Source organism: Choloepus didactylus, chromosome 1 (genome assembly GCF_015220235.1).
Source record: "Choloepus didactylus isolate mChoDid1 chromosome 1, mChoDid1.pri, whole genome shotgun sequence".
Taxonomy (NCBI): Eukaryota; Metazoa; Chordata; class Mammalia; order Pilosa; family Megalonychidae; genus Choloepus; species Choloepus didactylus.
Genome location: NC_051307.1, coordinates 94,771,560 through 94,796,655, shown reverse-complemented (window position 1 = coordinate 94,796,655; position 25,096 = coordinate 94,771,560). Strand labels below are relative to the sequence as shown.

Sequence of the window (25,096 nt, the reverse complement as noted above, 5' to 3'; positions counted from 1 at the left end):
TTAGTGACCTGGAAGATGACAGAATGGAAAATGAAAGCATAAAAGAAAGAATGGGGAAAAAAATTGAAAAAATCGAAACGGACCTCAGGGATATGATAGATAATATAAAACGTCCGAATATAAGACTCATTGGTGTTCCAGAAGGGGAAGAAAAGGGTAAAGTTCTAGGAAGAGTATTCAAAGAAATTGTTGGGGAAAACTTCCCAAATCTTCTAAACAACATAAATACACAAATCATAAATGCTCAGCGAACTCCAAATAGAATAAATCCAAATAAACCCACTCCAAGACCTATTCTGATTACACTGTCAAACACGGAAGAGAAGGAGCAAGTTCTGAAAGCAGCAAGAGAAAAGCAATTCACCACATACAAAGGAAACAGCATAAGACTAAGTAGTGACTACTCAGCAGCCACCATGGACACCAGAAGGCAGTGGCATGATATATTTAAAATTCTGAGTGAGAAAAATTTCCAACCAAGAATACTTTATCCAGCAAAGCTCTCCTTCAAATTTGAGGGAGAGCTTAAATTTTTCACAGACAAACAAATGCTGAGAAAATCTGCTAACAAGAGACCTGCCCTACTGGAGATACTAAAGGGAGCCCTACAGACAGAGAAACAAAGAAAGGACAGAGAGACTTGGAGAAAGGTTCAGTACTAAAGAGATTCAATATGGGTACAATAAAGGATATTAATAGAGAGAGGGGAAAAATATATATGATATATGACAAACACAAACCAAAGGATAAGATGACTGATTCAAGAAATGCGTTCACGGTTATAACGTTGAATGTAAATGGATTAAACTCCCCAATTAAAAGACACAGATTCGCAGAATGGATCAAAAAAAAATGAACCATCAATATGTTGCATACAAGAGACTCATCTTAGACACAGGGACACAAAGAAATTGAAAGTGAAAGGATGGAAAAAAATATTTCATGCAAGCTACAGCCAAAAGAAAGCAGGTATAGCAATATTAATCTCAGATAAAATAGACTTTAAATGCAGGGATGTTTTGAGAGACAAAGAAGGCCACTACATACTAATAAAAGGGGCAATTCAACAAGAAGAAATAACAATCATAAATGTCTATGCACCCAATCAAGGTGCCACAAAATACATGAGAGAAACACTGGCAAAACTAAAGGAAGCAATTGATGTTTCCACAATAATTGTGGGAGACTTCAACACATCACTCTCTCCTATAGATAGATCAGCCAGACAGAGGACCAATAAGGAAACTGAAAACCTGAACAATCTGATAAATGAATTGGATTTAACAGACATATACAGAACATTGCATCCCAAATCACCAGGATACACATACTTTTCTAGTGCTCATGGAACTTTCTCCAGAATAGATCATATGCTGGGACATAAAACAAGCCTCAATAAATTTAAAAAGATTGAAATCACTCAAAGCACATTCTCTGACCACAATGGAATACAATTAGAAGTCAATAACAATCAGAGACTTAGAAAATTCACAAATACCTGGAGGTTAAACAACACACTCCTAAACAATCAGTGGGTTAAGAAGAAATAGCAAGAGAAATTGCTAAATATTAGAGACAAATGAAAACGAGAACACAACATACCAAAACCTATGGGATGCAGCAAAAGCAGTGCTAAGGGGGAAATTTATAGCACTAAACGCATATATTAAAAAGGAAGAAAGAGCCAAAATCAAAGAACTAATGGATCAACTGAAGAAGCTAGAAAATGAACAGCAAACCAATCCTAAACCAAGTACAAGAAAAGAAATAACAAGGATTAAAGCAGAAATAAATGACATAGAGAAAAAAAAAACAATAGAGAGGATAACTATCACTAAAAGTTGGTTCTTTGAGAAGATCAACAAGATTGACAAGCCCCTAGCTAGACTGACAAAATCAAAAAGAGAGAAGACCCATATAAACAAAATAATGAATGAAAAAGGTGACATAACTGCAGATCCTGAAGAAATTTAAAAAATTGTAAGACGATACTACGAACAACTGTATGCAACAAACTGGATAATGTAGAGGAAATGGACAATTTCCTGGAAACATATGAACAACCTAGACTGACCAGAGAAGAAATAGAAGACCTGAATCAACCCATCACAAGCAAAGAGATCCAATCAGTCATCAAAAATCTTCCCACAAATAAATGCCCAGGGCCAGATGGCTTCACAGGGGAATTCTACCAAACTTTCCAGAAAGAACTGACACCAATCTTACTCAAACTCTTTCAAAACATTGAAGAAAATGGACCACTACCTAACTCATTTTATGAAGCTAACATCAATCTAATACCAAAACCAGGCAAAGATGCTACAAAAAAGGAAAACTACCGGCCAATCTCCCTAATGAATATAGACGTAAAAATCCTCAACAAAATACTTGCAAATCGAATCCAAAGACACATTAAAAAAATTATACACCGTGACCAAGTGGGGTTCATTCCAGGCATGCAAGGATGGTTCAACATAAGAAAATCAATCAATGTATTACAACACATTAAAAATTCAAAAGGGAAAAATCAAATGATCATCTCAATAGATGCTGAAAAAGCATTTGACAAAATCCAACTTCCGTTTTTGATAAAAACACTTCAAAAGGTAGGAATTGAAGGAAACTTCCTCAATATGATAAAGAGCATATATGAAAAACCCACAGCCAGCATAGTACTCAATGGTGAGAGACTGAAAGCCTTCCCTCTAAGATCAGGAACAAGACAAGGATGCCCGCTGTCACCACTGTTATTCAACATTGTGCTGGAAGTGCTAGCCAGGGCAATCCGGCAAGACAAAGAAATAAAAGGCATCCAAATTGGAAAAGAAGAAGTAAAACTGTCATTGTTTGCAGATGATATGATCTTATATCTAGAAAACCTTGAGAAATCGATGATACAGCTACTAGAGCTAATAAACAAATTTAGCAAAGTAGCGGGATACAAGATTAATGCACATAAGTCAGTAATGATTCTATATGCTAGAAATGAACAAACTGAAGAGACACTCAAGAAAAAGATACCGTTTTCAATAGCAACTAAAAAAATCAAGTACCTAGGAATAAACTTAACCAAAGATGTAGAAGACCTATACAAAGAAAACTACGTAACTCTACTAAAAGAAATAGAAGGGGACCTTAAAAGATGGAAAAATATTCCATGTTCATGGATAGGAAGACTGAATGTCATTAAGATGTCAATTCTACCCAAACTCATCTACAGATTCAATGCAATCCCAATCAAAATTCCAACAACCTACTTTGCAGACTTGGAAAAGCTAGTTATCAAAGTTATTTGGAAAGGGAAGATGCCTCGAATTGCTAATGATTCTCTGAAAAAGAAACACGAAGTCGGAGGACTTACACTCCCTGACTTTGAAGCTTATTATAAAGCCAAAGTTGTCAAAACAGTATGGTACTGGCACAAAGATAGACATATAGATCAATGGAATCGAATTGAGAATTCAGAGATAGACCCTCAGATCTATGGCCGACTGATCTTTGATAAGGCCCCCAAAGTCACTGAACTGAGTCATAATGGTCTTTTCAACAAATGGGGAGAGTTGGCTATCCATATCCATAAGAATGAAAGAGGACCCCTACCTCACCCCCTACACAAAAATTAACTCAAAATGGACCAAAGATCTCAATATAAAAGAAAGTACCATAAAACTCCTAGAAGATAATTTAGGAAAACATCTTCAAGACCTTGTATTAGGCGGCCACTTCCTAGACTTTACACCCAAAGCACAAGCAACAAAAGAAAAAATAGATAAATGGGAACTCCTCAAGCTTCGAAGTTTCTGCACCTCAAAGGAATTTCTCAAAAAGGTAAAGAGGCAGCCAACTCAATGGGAAAAAATTTTTGGAAACCATGTATCTGACAAAAGACTGATATCTTACATATATAAAGAAATCCTACAACTCAATGACAATAGTACAGTCAGCCCAATTATAAAATGGGCAAAAGATATGAAAAGACAGTTCTCTGAAGAGCAAATACAAATGGCCAAGAAACACATGAAAAAATGTTCAGCTTCACTAGCTATTAGAGAGATGCAAATTAAGACCACAATGAGATACCATCTAACACCGGTTAGAATGGCTGCCATTAAACAAACAGGAAACTACAAATGCTGGAGGGGATGTGGAGAAATTGGAACTCTTATTCATTGTTGGTGGGACTGTATAATGGTTCAGCCACTCTGGAAGTCACTCTGGCAGTTCCTTAGAAAACTAGATATAGAGCTACCATTCGATCCAGCGATTGCACTTCTCGGTATATACCCGGAAGATCGGAAAGCAGTGACACGAACAGATATCTGCACGCCAATGTTCACAGCGGCATTATTCACAATTGCCAAGAGATGGAAACAACCCAAATGTCCTTCAGCAGATGAGTGGATAAATAAAATGTGCTATATACACACGATGGAATACTACGTGGCAGTAAGAAGGAACGACCTCATGAAACATATGACAACATGGATGAACCTTGAAGACATAATGCTGAGCGAAATAAGCCAGGCACAGAAAGAGAAATATTATATGCTACCACTAATGTGAACTTTGAAAAATGTAAAATGAATGGTTTATAGTGTCGAATGTAGGGGAACTAGCAACAGAGAGCAATTGAGGAAGGGGGAACAGTAATCCAAGAAGAACAGATATGCTATTTAACGTTCTGGGGATGCCCAGGAATGACTATGGTCTGTTGATTTCTGATGGATATAGTAGGAGCAAGTTCACAGAAATGTTGCTATATTATGTAACTTTCTTGGGGTAAAGTACGAACAGGTTGGAAGTAAAGCAGTTATCTTAGGTTAGTTGTCTTTTTCTTACTCCCTTGTTACGGTCTCTTTGAAATGTTCTTTTATTGTATTTTTTTTTTTTTTTTTTTTAATTTTCTTTCCATACAGTTGATTTAAAAAGGAAAAAAAGGTTAAAAAAAAAAAAAGGAAAAAAATATGTAGTGCCCCCTTGAGGAGCCTGTGGAGAATGCAGGGGTATTGGCCTACCCCACCTCAATGGTTGCTAACATGACTACAGACATAGGGAACTGGTGGTTTGATGGGTTGAGCCCTCTACCGTAGGTTTTACCCTTGGGAAGACGGTTGCTGCAAAGGAGAGGCTAGGCCTCCCTATGGTTGTGCCTAAGAGCCTCCTCCCGAATGCCTCTTTGTTGCTCAGATGTGGCCCTCTCTCTCTAGCTAAGCCAACTTGAAAGGTGAAATCACTGCCCTCCCCTCTACGTGGGATCAGACACCCAGGGGAGTGAATCTCCCTGGCAACGTGGAATATGACTCTCGGGGAGGAATGTAGAGCTGGCATCGTGGGACGGAGAACATCTTCTTGACCAAAAGGGGGATGTGAAAGGAAATGAAATAAGCTTCAGTGGCAGAGAGATTCCAAAAGGAGCCGAGAGGTCACTCTGGTGGGCAGTCTTACGCACAATTTAGACAACCCTCTTTAGGTTCTAAAGAATTGGGGTAGCTGGTGGATACCTGAAACTATCAAACTACAACCCAGAACCCATGAATCTCGAAGACAATTGTATAAAAATGTAGCTTATGAGGGGTGACAATGGGATTGGGAAAACCATACGGACCACACTCCACTTTGTCTAGTTTATGGATGGATGAGTAGAAAAATAGGGGAAGGAAACAAACAAACAAACATACAAAGGTACCCAGTGTTCTTTTTTACTTCAATTGCTCTTTTTCACTTTAATTATTATTCTTATTATTTTTGTGTGTGTGCTAATGAAGGTGTCAGGGATTGATTTAGGTGATGAATGTACAACTATGTAATGGTACTGTGAACAATCAAATGTACGATTTGTTTTGTATGACTGCATGGTATGTGAATATATCTCAATAAAATGAAGATAAAAAAAAATAATATCTAGCCCAAATTTTTCTATCTAGTCAACAAAGGTATAGGTATGACCTGATAATGATAATGGTAACTTTCTTTGAGCACTTACTATGTGCCAGGCATTTCACTAAGTGCTTTATATACATTGTCTCCTCTAATTTTCACAACAACCTTATCAGGGAGGATCAGATAGGAACTACTGTCCTATTATATAAATGAGCAAAGTATCAGAGTGGTTAAACAGAGCTAGTAAGTGGAGGAGCCAAGATTCAAAGCCAGGCCAAACTGACTCCACCATTCAATTGGGTTAAACAGTAGAAAATAGCCAATATACATGACCAGTTTAAAGTTGAACATAATAAATAAAACTTACAAACAGTATTTCTGATTCAACTATTTAGAATTTATGAAGGTACTGTGATCTTCAATTTCTCTATTCAGAGAAGTGGTTTTTGGTTTTCGTGGCGTTTCTTTGTTAATTTCTTTTGTCCTTTTGCTGTATACACTGACTGAGATCTCATTTCATTTAGACCATTTCATCAAAACTCTAATGTATTTATATTGCCCTCTCCTTAGTGTTTTTTTCTTAGGGCAGTTTTAGGTTTACAGAAAACCTCTGAATTGCACACAATAGTGAGTTCCTATATGCCTCCCACACACATACACACTTTCCCTTATTTTTAACGTTTCGAATTAGTGTGGTAACATTCATTTAAATTAATGAACCAATACTGATAAGTTATTATTAATTAAAGTCCATAGTTTACATTAGGGTGCACTCTGTGTTGTACATCTTGAGGGGTTTTCACAAATGCATAACGTCATTCGTCCACCATTATATAGCACCATACAGAAGAGTTTAAAGGCCCTAAAAATGCCCTGTTGTTCACATATTCATCCTTACTATTCCCCAACTCCTGGCAACCATCGATTTTTCTACTGTCCTTATAGTTTTGCCTTTTCCAGAATATCATAAAGCTGGAATTATATAGTGTATAGCTTCTCAGACTGGCTTCTTTCCCTTTGTGCTATGCATTCAAGGTTCCTTCATGTCTTTTCATGGCTTGATAGCTCATTTCTTTTTATCGTTGAATAATATGACATTGTATGGGTGTACCACACTTTGTTCATCCATTTGCCTATTGAAGGACACTTTGGTTGCTTCCAATTTTTAACATCTATGAATAATGTTGCTATAAATATCTGTATGCAGGTTTTTGTGTTCATATCAGTTTTCAACTCATTTGGATAAACACCTAGGAGTGGAATTGCCAGATCATATGATAAGCCTATGTTCAACATTGTAAGAAACTGTCAAACTGTCTTCCAAAGTGGGCTATACCACTCTGCATTCCAGCAATGAATGAGACTTCCTGTTGCTACACATCCTTGTCAGCACTTGGTAGTGTCAGTGTTTTGGGTTTCAGCCATTCTAAAAGTAACGTAGTAGCATCTCATTGTTTTAATTTGCAGTTTCTCTATTGATAAAGATGTTGAGAATCTTTTCATATGCTTATTTGCCATCTGTATATCTTCTTTGGTGAGGTATGTATTCAGGTCTTTTGCCCTTTTCGTAAATTGGTTGGTTGTTTTATTATTGCTGAATTTTAAAGTTCTTTGTATATTTGGATATAAGTCCTTTATCAGATATGTGTTTTGCAAATGTTTCCTCCTAGTATATGCTTGTCTTTTCATTCTCTTAACTGTGTTTTTCATAGACCAGCAGTTTCTAATTTTAATGAAGTCCAACTTACCAATTTTTTCTTTTATAGACTTTGCTTTTGGTGCTTTTTCTAAAAAGTCATCACCAAACCCAAGGTCAACTAGATTTTCTCCTACGTCACCTTCTAGAAGTTCTATAGTCCTGCATTTTACCTTTGGGTCTCTGATCCATTTTGTTTTAATTTTTGTGAAATGTGTAAGGTCTGTGTCTAGATTCATTTTTTTTTTTCACATGTGGATGTCCAGCGTTCTAGCACTGCTTGTTGAAAAGACTATCCTTTCTCCATTGAACTGCCCTTGCTTCCTTGTCAAAGACCAGTTGACTGTATTTGTGTAGGTCTACTTCTGTTTGTCTATTCTTTCACCAATACCACACTGTCTTGATCTATGTAGCTTTATAATAAGTCTTGAAATCAAGTAGTGTGAGTCCTCCAACTTTAGTCTTCTTCAGTATTGCCTTGGTTATTCTGGGTCTTTTCCCTTTCCTTATAAACTTTATAATCAGTATGTCAATACCCACAAAATAACTTCCTGGAATTTTTATAAGGATTGGGTACTGAATCTCTAAATCATGTTGGGAATAAATGACATTTTAATAATATTGAGTCTTCCTATCCATGGACATGGAATTTTTCCCTCATTCATTTATTATTGTATATTTTTCCACTGAGCATTTTCTACATGAATTTAAAATGGGATATAATGAAGATGGACAAGTAGGAACAGCAATTTGGCCTTCTGACAGGGATCTGTTAACAAAAGGATTACGTGGTGATGGTTCAAAAAATTTCACTCTGGGTATCTGAATTTCAAAAATGAACCTTATACAAATCTAACATCTGGGAATGCCCAGGAATGACCATGGTCTATTAATTTCTGGTGGGTATGGTAGGAACTAGTTCACAGAAATGTTGCTATATTAGGTTATTTTCTTGGTGTAGAGTAGGAACATGTTGAAAGTAAACTAGTTATCTTAGGTTAGTTGTCTTTTTCTTACTCCCTTGTTATGGCTTTTTTGAAAAATTTTTTTATTGTATGTTTTTTTTTAATTTTTTTTATACAGTTGATTTAAAAAAAAGGTTAATTAAAAAAAAAATGAAAAAAACATGCAGAGCCCCCTTGAGGAGCTGGTGGAGAATGCAGGGGTGTTGGGCTTCCCCACCTCGACGGCTGCTGATGTGCTCACAGATGTAGGGGACTGGTGGTTTGATGGGCTGAGACCTCTACCACATGACTTGCCCTTGGGAAGACTGTTGCTGCAAAGGAGAGGCTAGGCCTCCCTATAACTGTGCCTAAGGTCTACTCCTGAATGCCTCTTTGTTGCTCAGATGTGGCCCTCTCTCTCTAGCTAAGCCAACTTGGCAGGTGAAATCACTGTCCTCCCCCTACATGGGATGTGATACCCAGGGGAGTGAATCTCCCTGGCAACGTGGAATATGACTCCCGGGGAGGAATCTAGACTCAGCATCATGGGATGGAGAACATCTTCTTGACCAAAAGGGGGATGTGAAAGGAAATGAAATACGCTCTAGTGGCAGAGAGACTCCAAAAGGAGCCAAGAGGTCACTCTGGTGGGCACTCTTACGCACAATATAGACAACCCTTTTTAGGTTCTAATGAATTGGAATAGCTAGCAGCAAATACCTGAAACTATCAAACTACAACCCAGGACCCATGAATCTTGAAGACAATTGTATAAAAATGTAGCTTATGAGGGGTGACAATGTGATCGGGAAAGCCATATGAAACACACTCCCCTTTGTCTAGTGTATGGATGAATGAGTAGAAAAATGGGGGCAAAAAAAAAAAAAAAAAAGGCACCCAGTGTTCTTTTTTACTTTGATTGTTCTTTTTCACTTTAATTTTTATTATTATTATTTTTGCGTATGCGGTAATGAAAATGTCAAAAATTAATTTTGGTGATGAATGCACAACTATATAATGGTACTGTAAACAGTTGAATGTACGCTTTGTTTTGTATGACTGCATGGTATGTGAATATATCTCAATAAAAATGAATTAAAAAAAAATGAGCCTTATAAGGGGTATCTTCTTTTGGGAATGATGAAAATGTTCTAGACAGGGTTGGTGGCTGCACAACTTTGAATATACTAAAAACCACTGAATTGTATAATTTAAAAGGGTGAATTTTATGATATGTGAACTATATCTCAACTTAAAAATGAGAATAATTTTTTAAAAATGAGTCTCAAGGAAGACCCAAATTCATTTTAAACCATGGTCAATTAATAACCAACCAGCAGGATCTAACTAACAACAATTTGAGGTCTTGGGCTGACTTGAGAGTTTCAGCTGTGAGTTTCTTAAATCCTAGCTACAAAACAGAAAGTGGAAAAAATGAACAAGTAGATACTACAACATTTGACAGATGATCAAAAACTCAGGCAGCTGAAAGTGCGCACATTGCTTTATATTTAAAACAACAGAGAAACATTTTTTGGAGAGAATCATAAGCTGACAGTCAAAAGTGATTTGGACAATGGCCAGATTTTGGCAAATCTCTCAAACTTGTGCCAAAATCACCAATGAAACCAAAAAAAAAGTCGAGTGACTACATGTTGACCTGCAAAAATCATAATTTGTTACTCCATTTTCACTGCAGAGTAAAAAAAATAGCACATATGTATTACTGAGATACTGAAATTATACATCAAAAACTCATCTTAAAGCAACCCACACTGGTTCACAGACATGGACTCATACTTTTTCAAAACAATACTCAGCTACATACGTCACAAACCATCATGGTAAAGTTAAATGAATTAAGCTATGAAAATTTACACCATTTATAACACTTGCCAGATCTTTCTCCCACAGTCTGGAGTTCTTTCAAAGAAACAAAACATTCTCCAATTAAAACACAGTAACTGGTACCTTAGAACAATTTATACCATATAAAAAATGCAAAATTTTATAAAAATGAAATGTATAATAAAATTCTTTCTCACACTGGGATGTTAACCCTCACAAGACTTTTTATTTCTGATCAGTCTGGCAAAATGTCTATCAATTAATTAATCTTCTCAAAGAACCAGCCCTTTCGGTTTCACTGATTTTCTCTACTGTGTTTCTGTTTTCCATTTTATTAATTCTGCTTTGATACTTATTATTTCCATTCTTCTACTTATTTTGGTTTCATTTGCTCTCCTTTTTCTAGATTCCTAAGGCAGCTTAGCTCAGGTCATTGATTTGTGACCTTTCTTCCTTCTAATACAGTCCTATAAATTTCCCCTAAACATTGCTTTAGCAGCATCCCAATAATTCTGTATGTTGTGCTTTCATTTTCATTCACTTTAAAATACTTTCTTATTCCCTTTTTGATTTGTTTTCTGATCCATGGGTTACTTACGTTATTTAATTCCCAAATACTTGAAATTTTCCAGAGAACTTTCTGTTACTGATTTCTAATTTAATTCCACTGCTGACAGAGAACATATATTTTATAAAACCTGAATCTTTCTAACTTTCTGAGACTTCTTTTATGTCTTAGAATATGGTCTGTCTTGGTATATGTTGCAAGCACACTTAAAAAGAATGTTTATTTTACTGTTGTTGAGGGAAATATTCTATAAATGTCAATTAGGTCAAGACGATTGATAGTTTTGCTCAGATATTCCAAATCCTAATTTCCTGTGTACATGTTCTATCAATTATTGAGAAAAGAGTATTGAAATCTCTAATTATAACTGTGGATTTGTCTATTTCATTTTGCAGTCTACCAGTTTTTGCTTCATGCATTTTGAAGCTCTGTTATTAGGTGTATGAATGTTTAAGATTATTATTTCCCACAGATGAACTGACCCCATTACCGTTATGAAATAACCTACTCTACCCCTGATGATAGTCTTTGCTCTGAAATCTACTCTGTCTAATTAATATAGCCATTCCAGCTTTCTTTTGATCCGTATAAGCATTGTTCTGATTTGCTAAACTACCATTATGCAAAATACCCGAAATGGATTGGCTTTTATAAAGGGGATTTATCAGGTTACAAATTTACAGTTCTAAGGCCATAAACATGTCCAAACCAAGGCATCAACAAGAGGATACCTTCAATGAAGACAGGCCAGTGGTGTCTGGAACACCACTGACAGCTGGGAAGGCACGTGGCTAGTGTCTGCTGGTCCTCTGCTCCCATGTTCTGGTTTCAAAATGGCTTTCTCCAAAATGTCTCTGGACTTCTGTCTCTCTTAGCTTCTCTCTCTCTCAGCTCCTGTGCATCCTTGCTTGTTTTCCCAGGGCATTTCTCTCTAATCATCTGGGGTCCTCTCTTAGCTTCTCCAGGGCAAACTCTGGCCACATCTCTTAGCTCAGCATTTCCAAACGTCTTTCTGTCTGCATCTCCAAGCATCTGGGTCTACGTCAGCTTCTCCAGGTGACAAACTCTGGATTACATATCTTAGCTTCTCTCCAAAATGTCTCTCTCAGATTCTCTGAGCTTCTCTTCTCTGTACTTTAAAACTAATCACTGGATGGGTGGGGTCACACCTCCATGGAAATGATCTAATAAAAAGAGTCACATCTCCATGGAAACATTCAATCAAAAGGTTCTACCCAACAAGACTGGATTAAAAGATCATGGATCTTCTGGGGTCCATAACAGTTTCAAACCAGCACAAACACGGTATATCTTTTTCCATCCTTTCACTTTTTTTTTTTTTTTTTTCATTTTAAACAAGAAGTTTATTTAACAATAAGGCACTCGACTTAAAGGAAAAACTATCTAGAATTCATTTCTTTTAGATTAATTTATCTCTACTTAAAGACATATTGCCCTGGGAGGCGGGGCAAGATGGTGGATTGGTGAGGTGTATGTTTTAGTTACTCCTCCAGGGAAGTAGGTAGAAAGACAGGAACTGCGTGGACTGGACACAGCAGAGCAATCTAACTTTGGGCATACTTCATATAACACTCATGAAAACGTGGAACTGCTGAGATGAGCGAAATCTGTAAGTTTTTGCGGCCAGGGGACCCGTGCCCCTCTCTGCCAGGCTCAGTCCCGTGGGAGGAGAGGCTGTCAGCGCCGGGAAGGAGAAGGGAGAACTGCAGTGGCAGCACTTACCGGAAACTCATTCTACTCATCCAAACACCAACCATAGACAGACTGAGACCAGACACCAGAGAATCTGAAAGCAGCCAGCCAAGCAGAGAGGAGACAGGCATAGCAAAAAAACAGCAAGACAAACTCAAAAATAAAAGCAGATGCTTTTTGGAGTTCTGGTGAACATAGAAAGGGGAAGGGCAGAGCTCAGGCCCTGCAGGTTCATTTGCAAAACCCAAAGAAAAACTGATCTCTCTGCCCCCTGGATCTTTCCTTAATAGCCCTAATTGCTTTGTCTCTTAGCATTTCAATAACACATTAGATCTGCCAGGAGGGCCCTTTTTTTTTCTTTTTTTTTAACCTTTTTTTCATTTTCTAAAACAATTACTCTAAGAAGCCCAATACAGAAAGCCTCAAAGACTTGCAATTTGGGCAGGTCAAGACAAGAGCAGAACTGAGAGCTCTGAGACAAAAGGCAATAATCCAGTGGCTGAGAAAATTCACTAAACACCACAACTTCCCAAGAAAAGGGGGGCGTCCGCTCACAGCCATCATCCTGGTGGACAAGAAACACTCCTGCCCGTTACCGGCCCCATAGCCCAGAGCTGCCCCAGACAACCCAGTGTGATGGAAGTGCTTCAAATAACACGCATACACCACAAAATTGGACGTGGACATTAGCCTTCCCTGCACCCTCAGCTGGTTGTCCCAGGCTTGGGAAGGTGGAGCGGTAGGAATTAACAAGCCCCATTCAGACATCATTTCAGCAGACTGGGAGCCTCCCTACACAGACCGGCAGCCCAGAACCACCCTGGGGGGACAGCACTCACCTGTGACATAGCACAGTCATCCCTCAACAGAGGACCAGGGGGTGCAAGGCCTGGAAGAGGGATCCATTCATAAGTCTCAGGGGCCACACGCCAATACCAAGGACTTGTGGGTCAGTGGCACAGACAAACTGTGGCAGGACTGAACTGAAGGATTAGACTATTGCAGCAGCTTTAAAACTCCAGGAACACCAGGGAGACTTGGTTGTTAGAGCCGCCCCCCTCCCTGACCGCCCAGACACACACCCCTTATACTGGGCAAGCAACACCAACTACACACGCAAGCTTGGTACACCAACTGGACCCCACAAGACTTACTAACTCCCCCACTCACCACAGAGGCAAAGTGGGGGAGAACTGCCTTGAGGGGAACACGTGGCTCGCAGATGCCACCTGCTGGTTAGTCACACAAAGTGTACTCCATGAAGCTGTAGACCTGACAAATTAGAGATAAGGATTTCAATTGGTCTACAAATCCAAAAAGAACCCTACCAAGTTAAGCAAATTCCAAGAGGCTAAAAACAACAGAAAATTTTAAAGCATATGAAAAAACCAGAAGATATGAATAACCCAAGCCCAACCACCCAAATCAAAAGATCAGAATAAATACAGTACTTGGAGCAACTAATTAAAAAACTAAAGATGAACAATGAGACCATGGCACAGGATATAAAGGACATCAAGAGCATGGAACAGGATATAAAGGACATCAAGAAGACCCTAGAAGAGCATAAAGAAGACATTGCAAGACTAAATAAAAAAATAGATGATCTTATGGAAATTAAAGAAACTGTTGACCAAATTAAAAAGATTCTGGATACTCATAGTACAAGACTAGAGGAAGGTGAACAACAAATCAGTGACCTGGAAGATGACAGAACGGAAAATGAAAGCACAAAAGAAAGAATGGGGAAAAACATCGAAAAAATCGAAATGGACCTCAGGGATTTGATAGATAATATAAAACATCCAAATATAAGACTCATTGGTGTTCCAGAAGGAGAAGAAAAGGGTAAAGGTCTAGGAAGAGCATTCAAAGAAATTGTTGGGGAAAACTTCCCAAACCTTCTAAACACCATGAATACACAAATCATAAATGCCCAGCGAACCCCAAATAGAATAAATCCAAATAAACCCACTCCGAGACATATTCTGATCACACTGTCAAACGCGGAAGAGAAGGAGCAAGTTCTGAAAGCAGCAAGAGAAAAGCAATTCACCACATACAAAGGAAACAGCATAAGACTAAGTAGTGACTACTCAGCAGCCATCATGGAGGTGAGAAGGCAGTGGCACAACATATTTAAAATTCTGAGTGAGAAAAATTTCCAACCCAGAATACTTTATCCAGCAAAGCTCTCCTTCAAATTTGAGGGAGAGCTTAAATTTTTCACAGACAAACAAATGCTGAGAGAGTTTGCTAACAAGAGGCCTGCCCTACTGGAGATACTAAAGGGAGCCCTACAGACAGAGAAACAAAGAAAGGAGAGACATGGAGAAAGGTTCAGTACTAAAGAGATTCGGTATGGGTACATTAAAGGATATTACTAGAGAGAGGGAAAAATATATACGACAAACATAAACCAAAGGATAATATGGCTGATTCAAGAAATGTCTTCAGGGTTATAACGTTGAATGTAAATGGATTAAACTCACCAATTAAAGGTATAGATTTGCAGAATGGATCAAAAAAAATGAACCATCAATATGCTGCATACAAGAGACTCATCTTAGACACAACGACACAAAGAAATTGAAAGTGAAAGGATGGAAAAAAATATTTCATGCAAGCTACAGCCAAAAGAAAGCAGGTGTAGCAATATTAATCTCAGATAAAACAGACTTTAAATGCAGGGATGTTTTGAGAGACAAAGAAGGCCACTACATACTAATAAAAGGGGCAATTCAACAAGAAGAAATAACAATCACAAATGTTTATGCACCCAATCAAGGTGCCACAAAATACATGAGAGAAACACTGGCAAAACTAAAGGAAGCAACTGATGTATCCACAATAATTGTGGGAGACTTCAACACATCACTCTCTCCTATAGATAGATCAACCAGACAGAAGACCAATAAGGAAACTGAAAACCTAAACAATCTGATAAATGAATTGGATTTAACAGACATATATAGAACATTACATCCCAAATCACCAGGATACACATACTTCTCTGGTGCTCACGGGACTTTCTCCAGAATAGATCATATGCTGGGATATAAAACAAGCCTCAATAAATTTAAAAAGATTGAAATTATTCAAAGCACATTCTCTGACCACAATGGAATACAATTAGTAGTCAATAACCATCAGAGACTTAGAAAATTCACAAATACCTGGAGGTTAAACAACACACTCCTAAACAATCAGTGGGTTAAAGAAGAAATAGCAAGAGAAATTGCTAAATATATAGAGACGAATGAAAATGAGAACACAACATACCAAAACCTATGGGATGCAGCAAAAGCAGTGCTAAGGGGGAAATTTATAGCACTAAACGCATATATTAAAAAGGAAGAAAGAGCCAAAATCAAAGAACTAATGGATCAACTGAATAAGCTAGAAAATGAACAGCAAACCAAGCCTAAACCAAATAGAAGAAAAGAAATAACAAGGATTAAAGCAGAAATAAATGACATAGAGAACAAAAAAACAATAGAGAGGATAAATATCACCAAAAGTTGGTTCTTTGAGAAGATCAACAAGATTGACAAGCCCCTAGCTAGACTGACAAAATCAAAAAGAGAGAAGACCCATATAAACAAAATAATGAATGAGAAAGGTGACATTACTGCAGATCCAGAGGAAATTAAAAAAATTATAAGAGGGTACTATGAACAACTGTATGGCAACAAACTGGATAATGTAGAGGAAATGGACAATTTCCTGGAAACATATGAACAACCTAGACTGACCAGAGAAGAAACAGAAGACCTCAACCAACCAATCACGATCAAAGAGATCCAATCAGTCATCAAAAAGCTTCCCACAAATAAATACCCAGGGCCAGATGGCTTCACAGGAGAATTCTACCAGACTTTCCAGAAAGAACTGACACCAATATTACTTAAACTCTTTCAAAACATTGAAGAAAATGGAACACTACCTAACTCATTTTATGAAACTAACATCAATCTAATACCAAAACCAGGCAAAGATGCTACAAAAAAGGAAAACTATAGGCCAATCTCCCTAATGAATATAGATGCAAAAATCCTCAACAAAATACTTGCAAATCGAATCCAAAGACACATTAAAAAAATCATATACCATGACCAAGTGGGGTTCACTCCAGGCATGCAAGGATGGTTCAACATAAGAAAATCAATGTGTTACAACACATTAACAAATCAAAAGGGAAAAATCAAATGATCATCTCAACAGATGCTGAAAAAGCATTTGACAAAATCCAACATCCCTTTTTGATAAAAACTCTTCAAAAGGTAGGAATTGAAGGAAACTTCCTCAATATGATAAAGAGCATATATGAAAAACCCACAGCCAGCATAGTACTCAATGGTGAGAGACTGAAAGCCTTCCCCCTAAAACCAGGAACAAGACAAGGATGCCCGCTGTCACCACTGTTATTCAGCATTGTGCTAGAAGTGCTAGCCAGGGCAATCCGGCAAGACAAAGAAATAAAAGGCATCCAAATTGGAAAAGGAGAAGTAAAACTGTCATTGTTTGCAGATGATATGATCTTATATCTAGAAAACCCCGAGAAATCGACGATACAGCTACTAGAGCTAATAAACAAATTCAGCAAAGTAGCAGGATACAAGATTAATGCACACAAGTCAGTAATGTTTCTATATGCTAGAAATGAACAAACTGAAGAAAAAGATACCATTTTCAATAGCAACTAAAAAAATCAAGTACCTAGGAATAAACTTAACCAAAGATGTAAAAGACCTATACAAAGAAAACTACATAACTCTACTAAAAGAAATAGAAGGGGACCTTAAAAGATGGAAAAATATTCCATGTGCATGCATACGAAGGCTAAATGTCATTAAGATGTCAATTCTACCCAAACTCATCTACAGATTCAATGCAATCCCAATCAAAATTCAATCAACCTACTTTGCAGACTTGGAAAAGCTAGTTATCAAATTTATTTGGAAAGAGAAGATGCCTCAAATTGCTAAAGACACTCTAAAAAAGAAAAACAAAGTGGGAGGACTTACACTCCCTGACTTTGAAGCTTATTATAAAGCCACAGTTGTCAAAACAGCATGGTACTGGCACAAAATAGACATACAGATCAATGGAATTGAATTGAAAATTCGGAGATAGACCCCCATATCTATGGCCGACTGATCTTTGATAAGGCCCCCAAAGTCACTGAACTGAGTCATAAAGATCTTTTCAACAAATGGGCTGGGAGAGTTGGATATCCATATCCAAAAGAATGAAAGAGGACCCCTACCTCACACCCTACACAAAAATTAACTCAAAATGGACCAAAGTTCTCAATATAAAAGAAAGCACCATAAAACTCCTAGAAGATAATGTAGGAAAACATCTTCAAGACCTTGTATTAGGTGGCCACTTCCTAGACTTTACACCCAAAGCACAAGTAACAAAAGAAAAAATAGATAAATGGGAACTCCTCAAGCTTCAAAGTTGCTGCACCTCAAAGGAATTTCTCAAAAAGGTAAAGAGGCAGCCAACTCAATGGGAAAAAAATTTTGGAAACCATGTATCTGACAAAAGACTGATATCTTGCATATATAAAGAAATCCTACAACTCAAATGACGATAGTACAGACAGGCCAATTATAAAATGGGCAAAAGATATGAAAAGACACTTCTCTGAAGAGGAAATACAAATGGCCAAGAAACACATGAAAAATGTTCAGTTTCACTAGCTATTAGAGAGATGCAAATTAAGACCACAATGAGATACCATCTCACACCAATTAGAATGGCTGCCATTAAACAAACAGGAAACTACAAATGCTGGAGGAGATGGGGAGAAATTGTTGGTGGGACTGTATAATGGTTCAGCCACTCTGGAAGTAAGTCTGGCAGTTCCTTAGAAAACTAGATACAGAGATACCCTTCGATCCAGAGATTGCACTTCTCTGTATATACACGGAAGATCGGAAAGCAGTGACACGAACAGATATCTGCACACCAATGTTCATAGCAGCATTATTCACAATTGCCAAGAGGTGGAAACAACCCAAATGTCCTTCAACAGATGAGTGGATAAATAAAATGTGGTATATACACATGATGGAATACTACACGGCAGTAAGAAGGAACGATCTCGTGAAACATGACAACATGGATGAACCTTGAAGACATAATGCTGAGCGAAATAAGCCAGGCAGAAAAAGAGAAATATATTATATGCTACCACTAATGTGAACTTTGAAAAATGTAAAACAGATGGTTTATAATGTAGAATGTAGGGGAACTAGCAATAGAGAGCAATTAAGGAAGGGGAAACAATAATCCAAGAAGAACAGATAAGCTATCATGGGTAAATTTAATGTTCTGGGAATGCCCAGGAATGACTATGGTCTGTTAATTTCTGGTGGGTATTGTAGGACCAAGTTCACAGAAATGTTGCTATATTAGGTTACCTTCTTGGGGTAGAGTAAGAAAACGTTGGAAGTAAAGTAGTTATCTTAGGTTAGTTGTTTTTTTCTTACTCCCTTGTTATGGTCTCTTTGAAATGTTCTTTTATTGTATGTTTTATTTTTTATTTTTTTTATTTTTCATACAGTTGATTTAGAAAAAAAAAGTTAAAAAAAAAAAAAAAAAAACAAGGAAAAAAATATACAGAGCCCCCTTGAGGAGCTAGTGGAGAATGCAGGGGTATTGCCCTGCCCTAGCTCCATGGTTACTAACATGACCACAGACATAGGGGACTGGTGGTTTGATGGACTGAGCCCTCTACCATGGAATTTGCCCTTGGGAAGACAGTTGCTGCAAAGGAGAGGCTAGGCCTCCCTATAACTGTGCCTAAGAGCCTCCTCCCGAATGCCTCTTTGTAGCTCAGATGTGGCCCTCTCTCTCTGGCTAAGCCAACTTGAAAGGTGAAATCACTGCCCTCCCCGCTACGTGGGATCAGACACCCAGGGGAGTGAATCTCCCTGGCAACGTGGAATATGACTCCCAGGGAGGAAATGTAGACCCGGCATCGTGGGACGGAGAACATCTTCTTGACCAAAAGGGGGATGTGAAAGGAAATGAAATAAGCTTCAGTGGCAGAGAGATTCCAAAAGGAGCCAAGAGGTCACTCTGGTGGGCACTCTTATGCACAATACAGACAACCCTTTTTAGGTTCTAATGAATTGGGGTAGCTGGTGGTGGATACCTCAAACTATCAAACTACAACCCAGAACCCATGAATCTTGAAGACAATTGTATAAAAATGTGGCTTATGAGGGGGGACAGTGGGATTGGGGGGAGTTCTAAGTAAAGTAGTAAAGTAGTCGGCTCCCTTTTTAATAGACACCCCCTGTCTGCTGCTGAAACACATCAATTGTATCTTCATCCTCCATTTCCAACTGTGCAGGTATGTTTGTTTCATTGATTCGCTGCCGTCAAATCAGCATCTAATCTGCCTCATTGACAAACTCTGTCGTTCACAACAGGCCTTCATTAGTTTACTAAGTGTTGTATGCCTCAATCTCAAACCGTGCCACAGAACCATTCTGCCCCTCCATCTTCAAATTAATAGGATCATTGTTCTCAGTCTTGACTCCTTCCTTCAGTTTATCAGCCCTGGAGACAGCCTGAGTCTCCTCAGCAGCTGCATCACAAAAGAGGTGCCAGGTCCACACCGTATGCCTCCATCTTTTACTTTTAAGTAGTGTCTTTAAATTTAAGGTTTGCCTCTTGTAAAGTCTTGCTTTCTTATCCAATCTGACTCTGTCTTTTAACAGGGACCATGTCCTTTAAATATAACTATTGATGTTAAGCTTAAATCTATCATCTTGATATTTGTTCTCTATCATATCTATTCTTTGTTCCCTTTATCCTCCTTTCCTGCCTTCTTTTGGATTAATTAAATATTTTTAATTATTTCATTTTATCTGTTTCATTGGCTTATTTAGCTATAATTTTTTGTTATTTTTATGGTTAAAGTAAACATCTTTAACTTATCACAGTCTACTTTCAAGCAATATTAAACCATTTCATGTTTAGTATAAAACCTTTCAAAAGTATACTTCCATTTATCTCTTCCTAAACTTCGAATATTTCTAGCAGACATTTTACTTTTACATACAACTTGAATACTGCAATACATGGTTATTATTTTTCTTTAAACTGTCAATTGTCTTTTAAAGAGACTTAAATAAGGAAAAAATTCTTACATGTTTACCCATATAGTTACCATTTCAAGTGCTCTTCTTTCCTTTCTGTAATTCCAGATTCCATCTGGTGTCATTTTCCTTCTGCCTAAAGGAATTCCTTTAACATTTCTTATAGCACAGGCTGGAGAATGATTAATTCTTTCAGGTTTTGTATGTGTGAAAAAATCTTTATTTCTGCTTTGCTATGAAAGATATTTACCCTGGATACAGAATTCTAAGTTCAAAGCTTTTTATTTCAGTACTTTAAAGATGTTGCTGCACTGTCTTCTCATGTGCATTTTTCCAATATGAAATCAGCTGCCATCTTTATCTTTGTTCCTCTGTATGTAATATGTTTTTTATTTCCTCTTGCTGCTTTTAAGATTTTCTCTTATCACTGTTTTAAACAATTTGATTATCTCACACCTGAGTGTAGTTTACTTCACGTTTCTTGTGATTGAGCATCTTAGATATGAGGGTTTATAGTTTTCATCAAATGTGGAAAATCTCTGTCCATTATTTCTTCAAATATTTTTTCCACCCTCACCTCTCCTCTCCTCCAGGACACCAATTACACATATAGTAGGCCAGTAGTTATGCCACAGCTCCCCAATGCTCCATTCACTTTTTAAATTATCTTTTATCTGTTTTGCAATTTTGGTATAGTTTCTGTTGCTCACATGCATGCACTGATCAATAATGAGCTGAACACTTGAGGAGAACCATCTACAGATCTCCAGAATTCTGTCTCTATACAGCTCTCTCCTCTCCTGTACTCCGTCTTGTGAATTCCAGTAACTTTGGTTTCACCAGAATCTCAGCTTCATCTCAACTCAGGAAGTCCACCTGGCTCTGCATGGTTTCCCCTACCTGACCTACAGCCTGAAAACCCTCTCAAAGAAGTAAGCTGGGGAAATCGTAGGGCTCACCTTGTTTACTTCCTATCTCTCACAGACCACTGCCCTACATTTCCTAATGTCCAATAACTTTTTCTATTATTTCATATATTTTACCTGTTTCTTGATTATTTCAGGTGGGAGAGTATATCTGGTCCCTGTTATCCAACTTGGCCAGAGGCATTAGTCCTAACACTGCATTATTTTGATTGAGTAAAACTTGTGGTCTCAAAAACATAGCATTTCCATTTTGGATCCATGTTTTAGTTTCCTTGGCTACTCAAGCAAATACCATGTACTGGGTTGGCTTAAACAATGGGAATTTATTAGCTCAGTTCTGAGGATTGGAAAAATCCAAATTAAGGCATCATCAAGTTAATGCTTTCTTCCAAAAGACTGGTATTCCAGAGCTGGACACTAGCGATCATTAGTCCTTAGCTCCTGTCACATGGCAATGCAAATGGCAACCTCTCCTGGCCTCTCCCTTCTCTTCTGGGTTTCATTAACCTTCAGCTTCTTGCATCTCATGGCTTTCTCTCCTATCTGTCTGAATTTCAATCTGCTTATAAAGGACCCCAGTAATAGGATTAGGACCCATCCTGACTGAGTTGGGCCACATCTTAATTGAAGTGACCTCATCAAAAGGTCATACTTACAATGGGTTCACACCAACAGGAATGGATTGAGTTTAAAAACATGTTTTACTAGGGTACATAGGTCCAAACCACCATAACAGTCAACCCACACAAATCCCAATATCATCCCAACCAAAGGTATGAGCAGATAACCCCTTTTTTGGGTGCCCCTATCCAAAAAGATTCCATTTTCTTAGAACACGGTAAGTGATTTTATGAAGTAGGTTTAAGAATGATTCCAAACCATGTCATTACAAGCCAAGAACTATTTAAATTTGACATTTATTACTTAAAAATTTTAAAGCTTCACTTATAATTCATGACTTAGTGAAAAAAAGAACAAATGAGGTAAAAAGAACTGCAGTCCATATGTGTGTGTGTGTGTGTGTGTGTGTGTGTGTGTGTCTACCTAAACTGACATATATGTGTACACATGTATATCTTAACTACCATATATACAGAACAAACTGAGAATACAAGAAGAAACTTGGTGACTGGAGATTGAAATAGGTCAAAGACTTTCACTGTACACCTTTTCACACCTCCAAAATTTGAACTATTAGAATGCAACACCTGCTCAAAAATATTAAAATAAATAAATGAAACAGGTAAAGAAAATGGCATAAATAGCAATTAGAAATAAACTGCCATCAAGAATGATTACAAGTATATCTATTTTGCCTTTGACTCATACAGATTATAATCTTATAACTAAGAAGTACTTCCCAAAACTCCTTAATAAGAATCACCCAGGCTTTTTTAAACAGAATTTGGGGCCTAACCCAGACATACTGAATCAGTATTTCCCAGAAAGACAATCTGTACAAAAAGTGTCGCCAGGTAATTCTCATAAAGTTGGATAAACCTTTAACTAAGAGGTAATATTCTTGTCTGGGAAGAGCAACTATTTTGCAATTAGAAACCATGGATCATTTCTTGGCTCAACCATTTACCTATATCATCTTGAGTAATGGTTTCCTTAGTCATAAAATGGAGATAATGTTTTCAGGATCGTTATGAAGAATAATCTATGTAAAGGGTATGGCACACAATCTTTCTTAAATCTTAATTCCATCTTGCTCTCTTTGAAAAAAACAATTAAGACATTTGGCATATATATTTGCAGATAATATTAGTTTCCTTCACTTCTATACCCAAATTATACAAACGTTGGGGTAGATGTCTATCCAGTTTAATGAATTTGCTGTTGAAGCACTATTTTTTAATCTTTAATCTTCTTAAGACATGTATATATAGTCTTCTTAGTCACTAAACTATGAATCATTCTGCCCAAAAGCATTCAACTAGCTTAGTTCAGTTGGCTTATTCCTAACAGGTATCACTCACTTCTTGAAGAATACGCAAATCCTCTCTAAAAATGTTACTTTATTTGCCTTAACAAAATGAAAAATAAAATTTCTACGTTGTCTTGTCTATTGCTTTACCATAACCCAAATTATGGCAACCATAAATTAATTTCTCCAAAAAAAATTCCTCTAATAGTTGTACCTCTGTTATATTTCTCTCTTGTAATGAAGCCAACTCATATGGATCCACAAATAGTCCTGTCGGGATGTACTGTTTAATTAAGAGTCGGCAGGTCTGTAAGTCCTCAATGCTTTCTCCAAATTTCACTTTTATTAAAAGATCTCTGTAAGACAAGTACATTTGAAGTAAATCTCTTCATTCAACTGTTACATGAGATAGCATAATACCAAATTTAAATGAACAGAAACACTACATTTCAAATTTATTTTTCAGCAGATTATTAACTCAAATGACTTATACTATGTCAGAATCACCCATCAGATCATTCATTAATTCATTTCAAAAGCCACAGTGTGGTATGGGATGAAAACAGACATATATCAAAGGAAGGGATAGAGTCCAAAAACAGACGCACACATATTTTCAATAAAGTTGCCAACTTAATCTGATGGGGAAAGGAAAGTCTTCTCAAAAAGTGGTACTAAAACAACTGATATTTACCTGAACCTTGACCCCTAGCTCATACTATATGCAAAAAGGGATTTGAAATGGATTATACAGCTAAACATGTGATTGCCCCAACTTTCTGTATGGAGGCACATTCTGGACCACAGTGCAGGGACAAGTATCCAAATCACAGTGCAGTGGTCTTGCTTACATAAGCACTCTTTAAAAGAAGAAGAAGAAAAAAAAATCCACACACTCAATAATGAAATATTCACAATGTTCAGTATCCAACCAAAAGTTACTAAATATGTGAACAATCAGAAAATGTGACCAATAACCAGGAGAAAAATCAGTCAATAGGAATAGACCTAGATATGACAGAAGTGATGAAAATAGAAAAGGACATGAAAATAGTTATAAATATGCCCAACAAGTTTAAGAATTTAAATAAAAATATGAACATTGTGAGGGAAACAGAAGATAGAAAAAAGAACTGAATGCAAATTCAAGATATGAAAAACACAATTTCTAAAATGAAAAATTACCCAGATGTGACTGAAAGCAACTAGACACTGCAGTAGAAAAGATCAGTGACTTAGAGAAAAAGCAATAGAAACTATCTAAATTGAAGTACAGAAAGGAGCAAAGACCAAGGGCAGCCTTGGTGATCTTTAAACAATATTAAGTGGTCTTACACGTGTCATTGGGAGGTCCAAAAAAGAGGAGAGAATTTAACAGAAAACATATCTGAAAATACAGGATGAAAACTTTCTGAATTTGATGAAAAATTTAAGCCCATAGATATAAGAACCTCAACAAATCCCAAAC

General features: G+C 37.2%; 2 protein-coding genes across 4 annotated transcripts in view; both read right to left on the bottom strand.

Annotated features, from left to right (window-relative positions):
- PIGX (phosphatidylinositol glycan anchor biosynthesis class X) overlaps positions 1 to 25,096 on the bottom strand; it is an 88,497-nt gene that overhangs the window by 46,317 nt on the left and 17,084 nt on the right. For all 3 annotated transcript variants that reach the window (XM_037837711.1, XM_037837710.1, XM_037837707.1), the window contains exon 3: positions 23,843 to 23,984. In XM_037837711.1, coding sequence (XP_037693639.1) covers positions 23,843 to 23,984 — 142 coding nt within the window. The remainder of the gene's footprint in view (positions 1 to 23,842; positions 23,985 to 25,096) is intronic.
- The window catches only part of PAK2 (p21 (RAC1) activated kinase 2), a 167,654-nt gene that overhangs the window by 128,209 nt on the left and 14,349 nt on the right, over positions 1 to 25,096 (bottom strand). The gene's annotated exons all lie outside the window — the stretch shown is intronic.